Source organism: Triturus cristatus, chromosome 11 (genome assembly GCF_964204655.1).
Source record: "Triturus cristatus chromosome 11, aTriCri1.1, whole genome shotgun sequence".
NCBI lineage: Eukaryota > Metazoa > Chordata > Amphibia > Caudata > Salamandridae > Triturus > Triturus cristatus.
In genome coordinates this window covers 610974849-610990834 of record NC_140594.1, presented here as the reverse complement: position 1 = coordinate 610990834, position 15986 = coordinate 610974849, and the positions used below count along the sequence as shown (strand labels likewise).

General features: G+C 43.8%; 1 protein-coding gene across 10 annotated transcripts in view; it reads left to right on the top strand.

Moving 5' to 3' along the window:
- Positions 1–15986, top strand: part of LETM2 (leucine zipper and EF-hand containing transmembrane protein 2) — a 283485-nt gene that overhangs the window by 211125 nt on the left and 56374 nt on the right. For all 10 annotated transcript variants that reach the window (XM_085633949.1, XM_085633952.1, XM_085633950.1 and 7 more), the window contains exons 10-11: positions 5077–5166; positions 15470–15538. In XM_085633949.1, the coding sequence (XP_085490075.1) occupies positions 5077–5166; positions 15470–15538 (159 nt within the window). The remainder of the gene's footprint in view (positions 1–5076; positions 5167–15469; positions 15539–15986) is intronic.

Below are 15986 nucleotides of genomic sequence, written 5' to 3'. Positions count from 1 at the left end.
GGCTGGTAGTAACTCAGCCACCAGGATGAAGGGAATATACTGGGAACATGTTCTCCAGAAGATATGGCATGAAACGAGGTCGGAAGCATTGTTGGGCAAATTCCTGAACCATATGATTTTCCCACAATTTAAACCATTCCTTGATAGAATAACCCCGGCTAAGGCTAAGTCCGATTTTGGATTGGCACATTACCACTTAGGTCTCTTGTCTCAAAGTGGGCTGCAGATGATTCCGGACTGAAGATGTCATTCTGCCCTAAGTCACCAGAAACTGAGTTACGCTTTTTATTGCTATGCCCAAAGTACACAGTTCTGAGATCAAGGTGGATTCGGCCCCTTTGTCGCAATTTAAGTATCAAACACTGTGTATTAGCTTTACGCCTATTGAAAACTGATACTTCCGAATTAATTATATTTGATCTTTCAAGACACTTAAAGTGGACATGATCCCTTCGAGCAGTCTCATTGAAGACTCGGGCTTAAGATGAAACAGTTGATCATACTCTTTACTTTTGAGTCATGGTAATTTGCTTGATCAGGTGCCCATTGAATATGAATTTCTCTTGTCTAGCCAGACAGGTGTTAAAGTTGACTTTGGCAAGATGAGGTATTTTATGTCATCTGTTAAGGAAAAGTTCAACTTCACTTGGGCAAAGTGTATAATTGAAATTGTAAAATGTTTGTGGAAGTGTAGTTTGTGTTTGCCCATTCTTACTGAAAACAATAATAACTAGATCATAGCGTCTGGCCCAGGCAAATAAGGAAATGGGAGCATAATTTGCATTACATTACAATAGCTTATTTTGTAAGGAGCTGGGTTTCTGGGTAGTGCTTATTTGTCACGGGGATTCGTCATGAGTAATTGTTGTTGTTGCATGGTGACCCAATAAACGGGTTGTGTTTTAGTACCCTAAGCTCAAAATTGTCTTGCCCTTCTTCCAGGAGGTGTCCATTTTATAATACTACTATGTGAGCTGCTAGACCTCAAATTTCACCCTGGCACCCAGGTTTTATTGTTATTTCCATCAACAGCACAGATTTTAACTGTCCTGTTTTATCTCTTTTCCTACCTTAGGCTGTTAATTTATTTGAGTGATATTGCATTGCTTATTATTGATTTTTAAAATGTGATGTATTTTGTATATGTACTTTTATAGACCTCTAGACCGAAATAAAGTACTTTGATAATGAACATGTCTGTAGTATATGGAATAAATCAAAAAATAATTAAAAAAGAGAAGAAAAAAGATAAAAACAAGAACCGACCTAAGTGTTCTTATCACACAGATTCATATTCTCAATCAGCGACAAGAGGGGACACCTATCATATTCTTTATGCATAGAAGTGAATTCCTTAGATTCACCTTTATTCATGTATCACTCCTAATTAACAATGAGACTAAAGGATAACAGTTTGTTGTGAGTAGTACCTTAATCTCCCTGCTTGTCATGGGTTGTAAGCATGGTAGAGTATTAAGGGTGGCACACTCCATTTCAGTTATTTAAATACTGCTGTTGATCCACTTATATTCAGGCATCCACCATCGCCGTTGTTCTGAGTGGTCGAAAAGGTACGCTGCTAATCTTTATTTTTTAGAGTTCTCATCATTTTTCCTAGGTAAGTGATCCCTATCTGACCTCCATGCTGTCTTTGTACTCTCACCAATTCTTTATTATGCTACTAATAATTACATTGAATCAGGACATGTCACAGACTTCTGTAAAAACAAAACTTGTTATTATTTTCTGCCTCTGGAATTTTAAAGAATTTCATACCTGTCACTCCGCTTCTGGCCTTCGCTAAAATAACGGAGCACTTCTTAGAAAAAAGGCTGACACATTCTTTTGAAATCCAAGCTCCTGGACCAAACTAAATATGGCTTTCGGACAGATCATGACACTGAGGCAGCATTGGTATCTGATGGCCTCTTGCTGTCCGTGGCCTTTCATGTGGTGGATCATTTAATCTTAAGCAACCATCTCACTCAGGGCAGCTTAGCTGACAAGGTCTTCAAGTCCTTCTTACAAGGGCGGTCACAAACTGTCTCTCTTCCTCCATTTCGCTCTAATGAATTGGAATCTAATGTGGAGTCCCACAGGGATCTGCTCTCCTACATATGCTATTCACTGAGAGCTGCTCAGGAGCTCTGACTTCCTTGTTCCGTCCTGTGTAGGTGACATGCAGATTCTTAAGTTTAAAATCGCTTCATCAATTGTTACTCTGTCCTTCACAGTGCTTAATTGTAAAAAGAAATAAGTGACAGGGCTCTCTCCAGGAGGCCACTGCAGCTTGGACCACACATTGCCCCCTGTCATGCTGCCAGTGATGGTAACAACACAACTACTAACCATTACACTTTTACAAGTGTGACAATTCGGACTATTACAGGCCCCCAAAACTATAAGAATGGTTTGGGTGGCCGGTGATAATAGTCAATTTTAATGTATATTAAATTAAAAAGTAACTGTTGTGGTCATCTCTAAATTGGCCAGACAGCGCACCTTTTGGCAGACTGCCACTAGCGCTGGTGTGGACAATTTTTCGAGAATTGCACTGGAAATTGCACCGGAAACCACAGGCTCAAATTACGCTGACGACTGCAAAATTAAATGACGACCAACTTCCTGAAGCCTAATAATAACCAGACCGAAAAATAGTCAGTCTGGTCTAAGGCTCTTTGTCGTTTACCAGGAACGTTTTTAACATCCAAATCGATTAAACTTGGACAGCCTGCTTTTTAGTGTTGAAAAAACTGAAGAAAATCCTGCCTTTTCTTTCTCGTGAACACTGGCCCATGGTGGTTAGTTTGGACATTGTGTCCTGGCTGGATTTTGGAAAGGCTAAAAATGTGAAATCGTTAAGCAAGCACCTGTGCTTCGAGTATGCAGCGTATGTCCTATTGTGAAATATCTGCAAATCCATTTGTTTAGTGATTTGGAAAACTCTATTTTCTTGCCAGCTTAAAAGAGATTCTGAAGTCTGACAACAGCACCTTATCCTTAAAGGCTGCACATCTATTTGACCTCAGAATAGATGGATGCCAGCACGATTTCTTTAAAGACGAATCATCCTTCTTTCCTGGTGGGTCATGCCGCTCAATAGATGGAAAGGATTTGCCTACTAGGTTGGAGACCAGGCCGCTCAATAGATGTAAAGGATTTACCTACTAGGTTGGAGACCAGACAGCTTACTTGATTGATCTCTGGGAAGCTTAGTGTTTGTTTGTTAGTGAATATGGTCAGGACATAAAGTAACAGATGGAGATTTTGAACTGATGCCCCTGTTCGCTTTGGGTGACCACCAGGACACACCTACACAAAGGGTGCCCTGTTTTTCCCACTGCTGCACCTGATACAGTAGTGCATGAGAGAAAGCCCTAGAAACTTCAAGAGATGGAAATCCCATGTTCTTTCTCACTTTAAAATATCTACCTTCTTCTGTTCTGTCCTTAGCTTCAGGTGAGGCAGAGGAACTGTTTAAAAGAAAATTGAGTATAGTTCTCTGTAGTTCCTGACCAGCTCAACCTCTGCCTATAATAATAGTTCTCTATCGTTGGAAACTTTTTATAGTCATAAAGACAACAATCCATCTTGTCAATTTAGGAGATGAATTGGGAGTCACTTGTGTACTCCAAAATGATTAATTGAAATGGCTCCGAAAAAACAGAGTTTGGTGGGCGGCTCTCTCCTGTTAGTGCCTATTAACCTAAAGGTACAGTACCACCTTTTCCAAAGCGAAGACTTTTCTTTACGTTTCTTTTTACAATTTTGAGGGATCCTCCATGAGTGTGAGGAAGTATTCAATAGTTTGAGAACTTGAGGAAGGTACTCACATTAAAGGAGAGACACTCACCATGCTGTGTGTTCTGGGAGCCAGTTTACTTAAACATTTTAGGGCATATAAAAGACGCTAAATCCATCTCCTAAATTTGGAGGATGCGATAGTCATTTATGACACTAGCAATATGTCACTGATGGAAAATCCGCTTTCACTGGTGGGAGCAGGTGGAAATAGGGGAGGGGATGTTGGGGATTGATAGTTAATGAGTATTAATGCTTGGTTATTGTGATGTGGAAATGCACAAATTATTGCTAGATCAAAACCCTGCCTAACAGGACTCATGGAGACATACAGTAGAATGCTAGAAGATGGACAATAATATGATATGAATATTATTATCTGAGGTGTATTCAACTGATATAGGGCATTACTATGCTGTAATTGACATACTTGAATAACTACATAATGATCATGCTGATTTCTGTAATTGTTGGGATGTTCATTAAAATAATAAAAAGATTTATTTAAAAAATGGAAAATACGCTTTCCTTTCTCTGGTAGCCTTGACATATGAAATAGAAGTCCGTTTTGGGTGACAGTGGCACTGCACTCAACATAATATTTGCTGTATGTACATCACCAGCATATTCTTCTTAACCTTCCCCATGGCTCCATTAAAGCAAAGATTTGATGAATCCAAGCTTGGCACTAACCTCCACAGTTTCCACACTGTGGGTTCCTAGTGAGGAGTTATTAGGTGCCAGTTCCATTGGAAGAAGTATTCCCAGTATATCCAGACGAATATCTACTCTGTTCCGCGGGCTCAGGGCCTAGAGAGTTTAAGAAGTGAGACCACTTGGTGAAGCGGTATGAGCCAAAAAGCATCTGACCACAGACATTTGTGGTACTCTTGTGGTGAGGCTCTCAGTTGCCTGTGATTACCTTATTATATAGGAAGAACTTTAGGTTGGCTTTCATAGTCTGAAGGTGGGCAGCTGCAATTTTCCCGAATTGTGACTTGTTCTCAGCAGTTCTGTAATGTTGAGGCAAGTTTGTATAATGATACAGTCTCACCTGTAGTAATCCGCTGCTTCTTAAATGTAATGAGATACAGCCCGTGCATCAATGGGGCAGAACCATGGCACTGGATGCAAGAAGGGAAATTGGCATGGGCGGAAGGAATTTCCAGTAGTTATAGTGATAAGAATGTGCACTAATGAACGCCTCACTGTGTAAAAGTGTAATCACGGCATTTGGAATTTTTGCTAAAGCTTATTTATCTTTACCTTTCTCAGGTGCCAAAGCCGGAACCTGCTGTACAGAAACCTATTTCAGACGCAAAAGAGGTTTTGGTGGACACTGCGCCAACGCTGCAGGCAATAAAGGTAAAAGATCATCAATACTTTTTAAGGGTTGAGTCATGTCGTGTGTTTTGTATGTCTGTATTTTCATTATAATGTGCATTAGAGCAGCTCTGAACTGCCCTTCAACGTCATTAATAGCCATTTTCTACAGTTTGGACTCCAGTTGCAAAAACGTGTTTGGAAACATCTGCTGTGTGTACCCTCAAAGCTGACCATTTCTGATTGCTATGACCCTCATCTACCTTTTTGTAGACCAACCCACAGTTTTTTTTTACAGGTTTCACCCTATTAAAGAGAATTCATAAGGCAAGATATTTTTGATAATGAGCACAGCTGCAGCTTGGTGTTTATTTTCTCTTTGGAGACCAGTCAGTGGAGGACGTCAAGGACACTCTGATTAAGATGAAATTCAAAGTCCGGCTTGGGACAGATGTTTTGTGAGCCAGGTGTAGTGCATGGCTCTTCAAGCCTAATCAATAACACACTGCTCTCTGCCATTGTAGTGGATGTGTCAACGCTTGAGGACAGGAGAGATCGGAAAGTGTTCACAGTACCCTGCTTTTGGCTCTCTGCCTGTTCCCAGTTATCACCAATGCCACCAACTGAGTAGACCTTGTCAAGAAATTATCTCTTATAAGGTAGAGATGCTTAATTGGTGAAAACAGTTTCAGCTCACATAAGTGATTGTCTTTCCTTAGAGACCAATGGGAATGTTAACTTCACCATTTGTCTTGAGATTATGTCTGCAATATCAAGGTCTCTCATATTGTATGTTCCATGTAGCTCTGTTCAGTAAAGGTGGTGAATGGCATAATGGTCTCTGCAACAAGGCGCGGTGTGCACAATGGTAAATAATAAAAGATAATCCTCTGAAGCAGTGAGAAGGAAGCACACTTATAATATGAAGGTATTTAGTGGTAGACAGTTGCAATATAATAGGACAGCGTGGGATAAATCGGGTGAAGGTAGTCCTTTCTGGAAATTAGTAGTGAGTGCTAGTAAAAGTGGGTCCATGAATACTCCTTTAAATGCAGTAGTTTCTGCTTACAGCTGAATGGATCATTTCAATCATTTGTGTTGGTATCTGAACAAGAGAGCATCATAGGGTCTACTTTAACTGCGCTGAAGGAAGACATCTTCTAACTAACAGAATTAGTCACAGTTTTCATGGATAGCCTTGTAAACGAGTTCAGGTCCTCATGGAGTCCCCTTAACATTTGCAAAGGCAATCCTGATCTTTGGACATTGAGTTTGACAATGGCACAGAATGCATATGTCTATGATCGTTCCCTCTTTAAATGGAGGTGGGGGGACCTCCGGCTTACAGGCCAATATCACTACCCGAGAAGTCTCTTAAAGCGTTGAGGAAAACGCTTCTAGGTGGCCTTCAATAATGTGCCAGGGCTAGTGTACAGTTTAAGGGACTGATTTTGATCTCACTTGTAACGTCTAAACTGGCTGTAAATCATTGGAAATAAGTTACTTTTACACGAAAGTCTGTCCATTTGGGTTTCCTGTGCTGTTGACTTGATGGGGAATTCCAAACTTTGCAACATCATACAAAATGTGGATATTTAGCAGGATCTGATTTTTGGTTGCAGAGTTTTAACTGCTTTTAAGAGCTCAGTGAGGTATGGTTGCAGAAGTGAATCCACTTAACCTCTTATGTCTCTCAGAAGTGTGCATCAGGGATGTGTCTTGGCTCTCTTTTTCTTTTTTTTTTAATAACTCTTTTTATTTGTAAAAATAAACTTGTTGGTCATGTTACATTTGCATTTATAGATTTTACAGTGTTGCTTACATAGACTATCATACACAAATATAATTTCAAGTGTAATAGTACTCAAGCTGGTATCAGTACCGGACCAGAGCATTACGGCGTTAATGGTTCGTCAAGGGAAGGGAGCATGGGAGGTTCACACAAGTTTCCACGGTATTCATTCCATTTTGACCAAACCGCCACCCATTTCCTGGGGCACCCCCGTGCCGTATAAACTGTCTTCTCTTGCAGCATGCACCAGTCCATGTCCTTCTTCCATGCACCAATCATTGGGGGTGTTCCCGCTCCCCATAGGCGTTTTGCAATTGCCTGTCCAAGCGTTGCCCGCATTCTACCTTTTACAGACAGGTCCGTGGGCTCCCAGATGTTCAAGAGACACCTTTTAATTTCAGGTCGCAATCTTACCCCCCAGACCGCACTCATACAATTGTGCACCCGCCTCCAATATGTTTGTATTTGAGGGCATTCCCATACTATGTGAAGAAATGTCCCCATCTCCCCACATCGTCTTCTACAAAGCCCGTCCTCACTCCTCCCCATCAACACTAGTCGTGTACCCGAGATGTATACTCAGTGTTGTATTATAAGCTGTATCAGCCTCAGCTTGGCCGATATCGCAGCCTCTTTGGGGGAGGAAAGTGCCTCTCTCCATTCCTCATCATCAATCTCCAGACCATCAGTCTCCCATTTTCTCCTGAGTGCAAGTAATTGGTCAGGGGTGTGATGTATGAGTTTTTTATATGTTAGGGAGATAGCCCTCTCCGGTTAGACACCATCAAGCAGCCTGTCCTCTAAGGGGGAGGATTCCGGGAGCATTGTTCCTGGCGTAATGTTTGACTGGAGAGAGTGTCTGATCTGCATGTATCTGAAGTACTCTGTTTGCGCCAAGTCGTAAGTTTGCTGTAAGGAGGCAAAAGTCACCATACCATTGGACCCCCACAAGTCCCTTATATGGGAGATCCCTATCAAATCCCAATTACGAAATCCTTTGGTGCGACCCAGTGAACCAAGCCTTTCGGAGACCCAAAGCGGGGTTGCCAATGTGAGTTTGTCGGCCCATCCCAGTTTCCGGCTCACAATATGCCAAAGTTGGACAGAGTGCTTTGTAGGCCCTGTGAGGTGGTACTTGTTAGGTTTTGACTACAGCGCGGCCTCAAAGTTCCCCCCGGGAAGGAGCCACCTGTCCATCCCATACCCAGGATCATCCAACTCCTATATGTGCCCTGATTGATAGCCGAGAGCTGTGCTGCCCAGTAGTATTTACGGATGTCTGGAAGTGCTATACCCCCATCGTACCACCCTAGTGTACGTTTTTGGAGCGATATACGTGGCGTACCAGTCCACAAAAGGTCTCTTTGAGTGGCCTCAATAGCTGCAAAATACTTATGAGGGACTAAATCAGGGTAGTTTTGGAGTGCGTACAAAAACCGCGGCAGCGCCATCATCTTAAATAGAGCTGCCCGACCCAGCAGCGACAGCGGGAGCTTCTTCCAAATAGCAGTGTCCCTTTGGAACCTTTGCAGAGGTGGCAAGAGGTTCTTTTCGTAGCAGGTCGTCACATCCCTGGAGATAAAAATTCCAAGGTACTTGAACTCTTCCGTGGCTATCCGGATCGGGCAGTCACGCGGGATGGACGGGGGGGGAGCCGTGTAAAACGTATAGTAATGATTTCCCCCAGTTGATGCTGTAATCTGAGTTTTTCCCAAAACTGGTAAAAATGTCTAGGGCCACTCTGAGGGATTTAGAGGGAGGCAAGGTACAATAGGATGCCATCCGCATATAGCGAGATCCGGTCCTCCCACCCATCCGTCCTTCTGAGCCCTCGTAATGAGAGGTCCTGTCTTATCCAGGCCGCAAGAGGCTCCAAGCAGAGGGCGAAGAGCAAGGGTGAGAGGGGGCAGCCCTGTCGCGTCCCCCTTTCCAGTGTGAAAATCTCTGAGATCTTGTTGTTCACCACCACCTGGGCTAATGGTTCAGTGTAGAGTAGGCGCACCCACCCGATAAAATTAGGACCAAAGCCCAAATTTTTAAGGACCGCCATCATATAAGGCCATTCAAGCATGTCGAATGCCATAGTGGCATCTAACGATACCACAACCGCATCTTCTTGAATCATGTGGCTGCGATCCATCACTCCGTGGAGCCGTCACAGATTTAGCGCTGTGTTACGGTGCGGCATGAAGCCCGATTGGTCTGGGTGGATCAGTTTGGTGATTATTGGCTTAATCCTATTTGCAAGGAGCTTCGCCAGTATCTTGGGCTCCTCATTTAAAAATGGTATTGGCCTGTTTGAAGGGCACAGGTCTCTAGATTTCCCTACTTTAGGGATAGCCACCAGAGTGGCGATACGTTGGTCCCTCGGTAGCTTCCCCAAAGTTTTACTGTCTTCAAACATATTTTTGAGGTGCAAGCCCAGGCAATCAGGTTTGAGCTTGTACAACTCAATAGGGAGGCCGTTGGGGCCTAGGGCTTTCCCGGGCCGCAGGTCATTCATAGCCTTGGCCAGTTCTGCAGCAGTGAATTCACCGTCCAAAGTCTCTCGATCATCCTCAGAAAGTGTGGGCAACTTAATGTCGGCCAAGAGTGCGGAGGAATCCTCCTCAGATCGCTCCGCCCCTCTGCTATATACTCTTTTGAAATGTGCTGCAAACTCGCTAATTATCTCCTGAGGTTCAGTACGGGGGGGCCCCCCTCAGTCTGAAGCTCGGCCACCACCCTTTGCGTCATCTGCTTTTTATCTAACCAGGCAAGTAATTTGCCCTCTTTGTCCCCTTGATCATAGAGTCGGCCGTCTCTATCTCTTGCTAGGTTTTTAGCGGCATCAGTAGCTAAGTCCTTATATTCAGCTGCTTTCAACTGCATTTGATGCTGAGCCTCTAGGGTCCCGTCCACCTGTGCTACCCATTCCATGGCGAGAAGATCAAGTTCGATGGTAAGCATTTGTGCCTCCCTTTCTTTACGCTGGCCGGCAACTTTGGAGAGGGCTTCACCCCTCAGTATAGTCTTAAATGCTTCCCAGAGGGGCTCTCTTTCTATTTACGGTTTATGTTAATACGCTGGAAGAGAAGCTAAGAGAGGCTCCTGCCGACCCTGTTGCGGTGGACGGTAGAAGGTTCTCATGCTGTTATAAGTAGATGATGTTATAGGTTTTTCAAGTAGCCAGTAGAGTAGGCTTTGACATTTGGTCTTTAAGAATGTGGCCTTCGAGTGTAGCCTAAAACCTGTGGCTAATTTGCCCAAATTGAAAACTGTGTCCATTTGTCATAGGAACCTTAAGTATGTTATGTTTACCAATGTATGCATGGAACTAGTTAATACCTTTTTACATTTAGGTCTCAACTTTTATACTATTGTAACATGGGAACCCTATTAAACTCAAGGAAACTGATTGGCCTTGGGTGAATGCTTGTTACCTCACCAAGTGCCATGGGTGGGGTTCAAGTAACTTTGTAGTAAGAATTCAGCAAGCCAAGTGCTTACTTGTGGCATCCTATGGGGCTGTTACCAGGAGACACACTGAAACATATAGAGTACAAATAGAGAAAATATGTTTTTGAGCAGAAGAAACTCTCAGGCCTCTCACAGTTGGTGTCTTATCTGTTTCGATCTTCGATCCACTGATACTTTAGACCGGCATTTTTAAACCTGTGGCTAATGAACTCTCCCTTTATATGTTTTGCTGCTCGTATTGTCTTTCTGGAAGCCTTACATTTAAGGAATGAGCTGGTTTGTTAATGTTATTTCTTGTTCTTTTGTAAATATATTGTACATTACATAACTCTGTGCCCTTTATATGACAAGCAACTTTAGGGACATTGAGAATTCTTATTTTAGGAATTTATGCCACAGATTTGACCTTACCTTAATTAACTATGCATGTTTAATCACATTTTTTTCAATTGCTCATTGTATTTACATTTTTAATTGTTTATATTAAGGAAAGTAACACCATCATGCTGGAAGCATTCTTAGATTTGTTGGCACAACGACTCAAAAATATAGCTAACGGCTAAGAGGGTCTCTCTGCTAACAAATGCTGTGCATCTAGCCATTGTTCCAATGTGTGCTAAAGTATTCGAAGTATTCGATCCTACAGAGCTTCAGCAGGACCCTGGTAGTGCTTCTCAACGCACCGATCCTGAAAGACCTGGGATTTATACAGGACAATGGTGAAACCCTTGGCCGAATGCAAAACCGTTTTGACAGAGGATATGACGAGCTTTAATTGCATCAACAATGGCAGCATTATCTAGACAGTTCTGAAGGCGAACATTGTGAGAAGTTGGCCTGGTATATGCTGTCCACTAATTAAAGTGGGCACCTTGTACCAGTCCAAACAACCCTTATTGATGATTAGGTTAAAGACAACCTTTATTGAAAGCTATCCTAGTGGTAGCTATGGAAAGCAGCCTTCAGGCTAAGTCTCGAAGGAATGTAAAGCAGCTTGTTTTACCAGATCAGAACCTCCTAAATGACCAAATGAAAGGAGAACCACACAAGAGATATATAAAATATATGTATTTATTACTAAACACTCTCTACTAACCTCTATATGAGATTAGAGCACAAAGCACACAATATTAAATCAATAGCACGACGACAGTAAATAGCACAATACACAGCGGGCTCCAGGGGGAGACCGAACCATATACTAAGAAAGTGGTTAACAACCACAACTTCACTAGACACAGTGCCTAGAGCACGTGGAATCGCTGGGACCCCAAGGAACCACCCAAAGTAGTGACGCAGGGGACCCACGGAGGACGGGTGCTGTGTGAGAACACAGGCGCGAGCTCCGTACAACCCTATGGGAAAGTCGCGTTGGAAAATTACAGTTTAAGGACACTTCGGAGAGGACTTCAAGCAAACCCTTTGCAACATAGAAGGTTCTAAGGCCAGCACCCTTGTGAGTACCGAGGTACCCATGTTACCTATCCCAGAGGAGCCGGGTGCATAGTGGTCAAGTGGTGTCGGAAACCCTTGTCGTTTTCAATGGCGTGATGCGAGAAAGGGCTGCTACCGGGAAGATGAAAAGTATCCGGTGGAATCCAAGCCTGGATCCAAGGTGAGAAGAACCTGAAAGCTGAGGGGACAGAGTCTGGGTCACTTCAGAGTGACATGGGGCACGATAGACGAATGCCCACCGATGTCGGGTGCTTCAGGTTGGATGATGGGATGCTTGACTCTGCAGCCACGGGGACCAGGAGACGGCGACGACGACCAAAGTCCGGTGAGCTGTCCCACGAAGGATGTCGAGTGCTGGGGGGTCAGTGTCTGGATCGAACCCCAACAAGCCTTGGCAACTGCAACTCACGCGGGCAGAGGAAACAGGTTACGGTGAGGACCAGCAAGGTCCTGGGGACTCTCCAAGCAATAGAGAGTCAGGGCACGTCTGGAGCAACCAGGAAAGCCCAAGGAAAGTCAGTTACCTTCACAGGGACCCACAGGCCAACGACCAGGGATTGCGAAGGGTCCTTGAGCTGAATCACAAAATACCAGCCCACGGAACACTCGTGGAGTGTAGGCTGGAAATCTTCAGTGGAAAGACTGCTCGGGGTCAGGACTACACGTAGCCCAAAGCACAGCCTCAGGGATCGCCAAAAAGCATATGCTGCTGCAAAAGTACACGGTGCACAGGGGTTCGGGTTGCACGGTCCCCACGAGGGATACTGGTCTCAGAATTGCTGAGAGAACAGATCGACCTCAGAGACCTCGGGAACCCACCTCCTGTGTTGCAGAAATCTTCGGAGTCCGCAGGAGCTCTGGAGATGCAAACCGTTCAGATGCATTAAGGTGCCTGCTGCTGCAGGGGAGTAACTCCTTTACTCCAAGGGAGATTCTTCAGTCGTCCAGCGAAGTGTAGATCGTCGAAGTACTTGGTTTCTGTAGCAGAGTTTAGTCCAGGTAAAATCTAAAGTCCTGTAGTCAGGGTTCCTACTTTATACCCAAGGAAGGGGTGGGACAAACTCTGGGGCCCCACCTATAGGAGGGTCAGGACAAAGGGGTGGCTACACCGATGTCCTTCGTCCAGTTTCGTGCCAGAGCAGGAGCAAATGGCTCCTGCAACCAGTTTGAGCTGGACTATGCACAGGTACACCAAATGTGCCCCCAGTGCAGAGTTTCTGGCACTTTCAGAATGCACCCTCCCAGCCCCAATACACTAAATCCTGTCTGGGAGGTGGTCACACCTCCCTGTGACAGGAATCCTATTTTCAAGCACTTTCCCTGCTCGCGCTTGGCTCAGCAGCAGGAGGGCAGACTTGTGTCTGTGGCTGGCAGCATCCATTTTGTGATGCCCAGGTCGAGAAAGCTGGTACCGGGTAGACCGGTGACCCACAGTAGTGGTTCTAGAAGGGAGGAATCATACCTCCCACACCAGTTGCTGGTGTGGAGGTATGATTCCAAGGTGTTTGACACCAAACACATGTTTCTAAGCAACCGTTTTAAAGTTAGCATTTACCGCGAGGTTATAATGCACTTAAATATATATGGTTGGCTGCATCACAAACAACCCCGTAAAATAGGTTCTGAAGGCTGCACAGTGGCTCTGCTCATGCATGGCCACCCTCTCACATAAAACCCAGCACCCTGCCTTTAGGATTGATAAGGCCTGCCATAGGGGTGAGTGGTCGGTTTATATGTACAGTGATTTGAAATAGATATAGTGAACCTATATCTAAGTAAGGGTTGCATGCACCACCTTACACAGGCTGCAGTAGCAGACCTGTGGTGTCAGTTTGAATGGTCTCTCAGGGTTGGCACAATACATGCTGCAGCCCCTGGGAGGCCTCTGGGGTACCTCTGCCCTGGGTACATGGTGTAGCATATACTAGGAACTGATAAGGGTACCCCTGAATCCAATCTGGAGTGTACCTAAAGTACATGCAATCAATTTAGAAGAGAAAGCAGCTAGACTGGGGTCCTGTATAGCAGGATCCCAGTCAGACTAAGTCGAAAACAGTGATACATCAGCAAAAAGTGTGGCCCTACAAACATCTTCAGCTCCTAATTTAGTACATGGTGTTTTTAATCCTGTCAACATGGAATTGGTATTATTATGTCTTCTGTAAATCCAGATATTCAACCAGTTGGGATTGAGGTACAGCAGTGTTGGCCCTTTCTCTTCCTTCTGACAAACACCCACAATGCAATTCTTTAGGGTGTATGTGCCATGCCTCAGCTTTGAATGAGATGTAGAAACTGAATGGAGACATTCGGTGGCATATGGGTATGGGAATGATAAAGGGCCTACTGCTGCTTGGAGCTGCTGGGAATACACAAGTAATTGTGAAGGAGAGCTAAGAATGCCAGAACTACCATGAAAGGGATTTTTCTTGCATTGGCCATTGGTACAGAATGAGCTCTGTTGTAAGCACTCAACAGTTTCTTTTTATAAAAAAGAGAGGGTCCTCCTTTTAAGTTCAATAGCCACTAGACAATGCTACTCGGTTTCCCAAGGTTACAACAACAACACTCTTGGGCAGGATCTCAGTTGTAGAAAGCTATAGGTCTGCGGCATGGCAGCCTGACCATGACACCTATAGACCATGCTAAAGTTCCTATACAGGTTTAAAGGTGTGACAGACAGCAATCATAAATCAGTTTTTTCCTCTGTACATGATTGGTGTTGCTTGCTGTTTTTTTAAGAGTGTATTAATACGAGGATCAACCCCTGAAGGAGCAGGAAAGTTACTAATCTGTAACAGTCCTCCTCTTGAATATCTCAGTCTGTTCATAACGGATTACTCTTCTTCCCAGCAACTTTTCAGAAAATATGGTGTAGGGGTGTCATTAGACTTGAACATTCCTACTAAAACAAGCAACGAGTAGGTGTCATTTTGGGAGTAATTGAGTGGATATGAATTTATGAAGATACATACAATGAGAACTATTATTATAGTTAAGTACATTTTCCATTTAACGACTGGTGTTAGGTTTGTCTGAATTGCTTTGCTTGAGTGGCATTTTCCCTTAATACTATTGTTGCTGATCATTATGTTCAAACAACTTTTATTGCACACTGGGCAGGTCTATAAACCGGTCACGAACATGATGGCATATTCTAAATTTCTTTAACCATGGTCAGTAACCACATTGGAATATTAAGGGGATGCACACAGGAAGTGGATATGCCTTAATTCCAAACTTTTTATAGCAGAGGTGTACAGTTATAGCTGACAGGAGTCAGATCATGTTAGATTTCAGGATGTTAACCTTGGATTAAATTACATTAAAGGATTCTAAAATGGTATCGTTTATATAGTCTGTGCTTATCCTGAAAATCTGGCCTTTATCCACCAGTTTTGGATCAGCCTGCTTAAAAGAGAGTAGACAATGGTAATCCATCCTAACAAGGGTAAGAAAAATCCTGGGTCTGGTACAACACTGGTTATAGTAGCAAAGAAGCAAAGGCACATTCTCTCAGTCTGGTACCACCTTCTCCGTAAATTAAATGCCTGTTAAATTGAATGTGGTTGAAGTTAATCTGATGTATAGCTCAGATTTTTAATCATTGTAGTGCATCTTTTGTTTACCTTATTTAAGGAAGAAGAATTGCCACCAGAGAAGTTAGAGACCCAATTTAAACATGAAGCAACACATTTGCAGGACACGGTGAGTCCTTAGGCATGTATCTGTATTGAAAGTGGTTGATGGGTTTTTATATTTCATTTCAGTTTTTACCATTTTGACAGCTATTGGAACAGTCAACCCTCCAGTATAACATTGTACATTTATTTTTATTTGTTAATTAGTGCTATTTTTTAGGTCTTGCCTGAGCCAGTGCTTTAGCGCTGCTCTTGCGAGAGCTTTAGTAAGCGGGCTTTGGAAGTGCAGACTAGTGCTTTTCAGGCCTCCAAATACAGTGCATGTGCGCCGGGCGCGCGCACCATTTGTCAGCCTGCCTGATCACTTTCGCAGCCGCTTTGATGTTCTCGGTGAGCCGCGCGGCCACTGAGAACATCAAAGCGGCCACGAAAGTGCTCACCATTTGCCACCCCCTCCCTTATCCCACTTCCTGCTTGTTATTTTATACTTGCCTCGTTCCTCGTTGTCCCTTTGT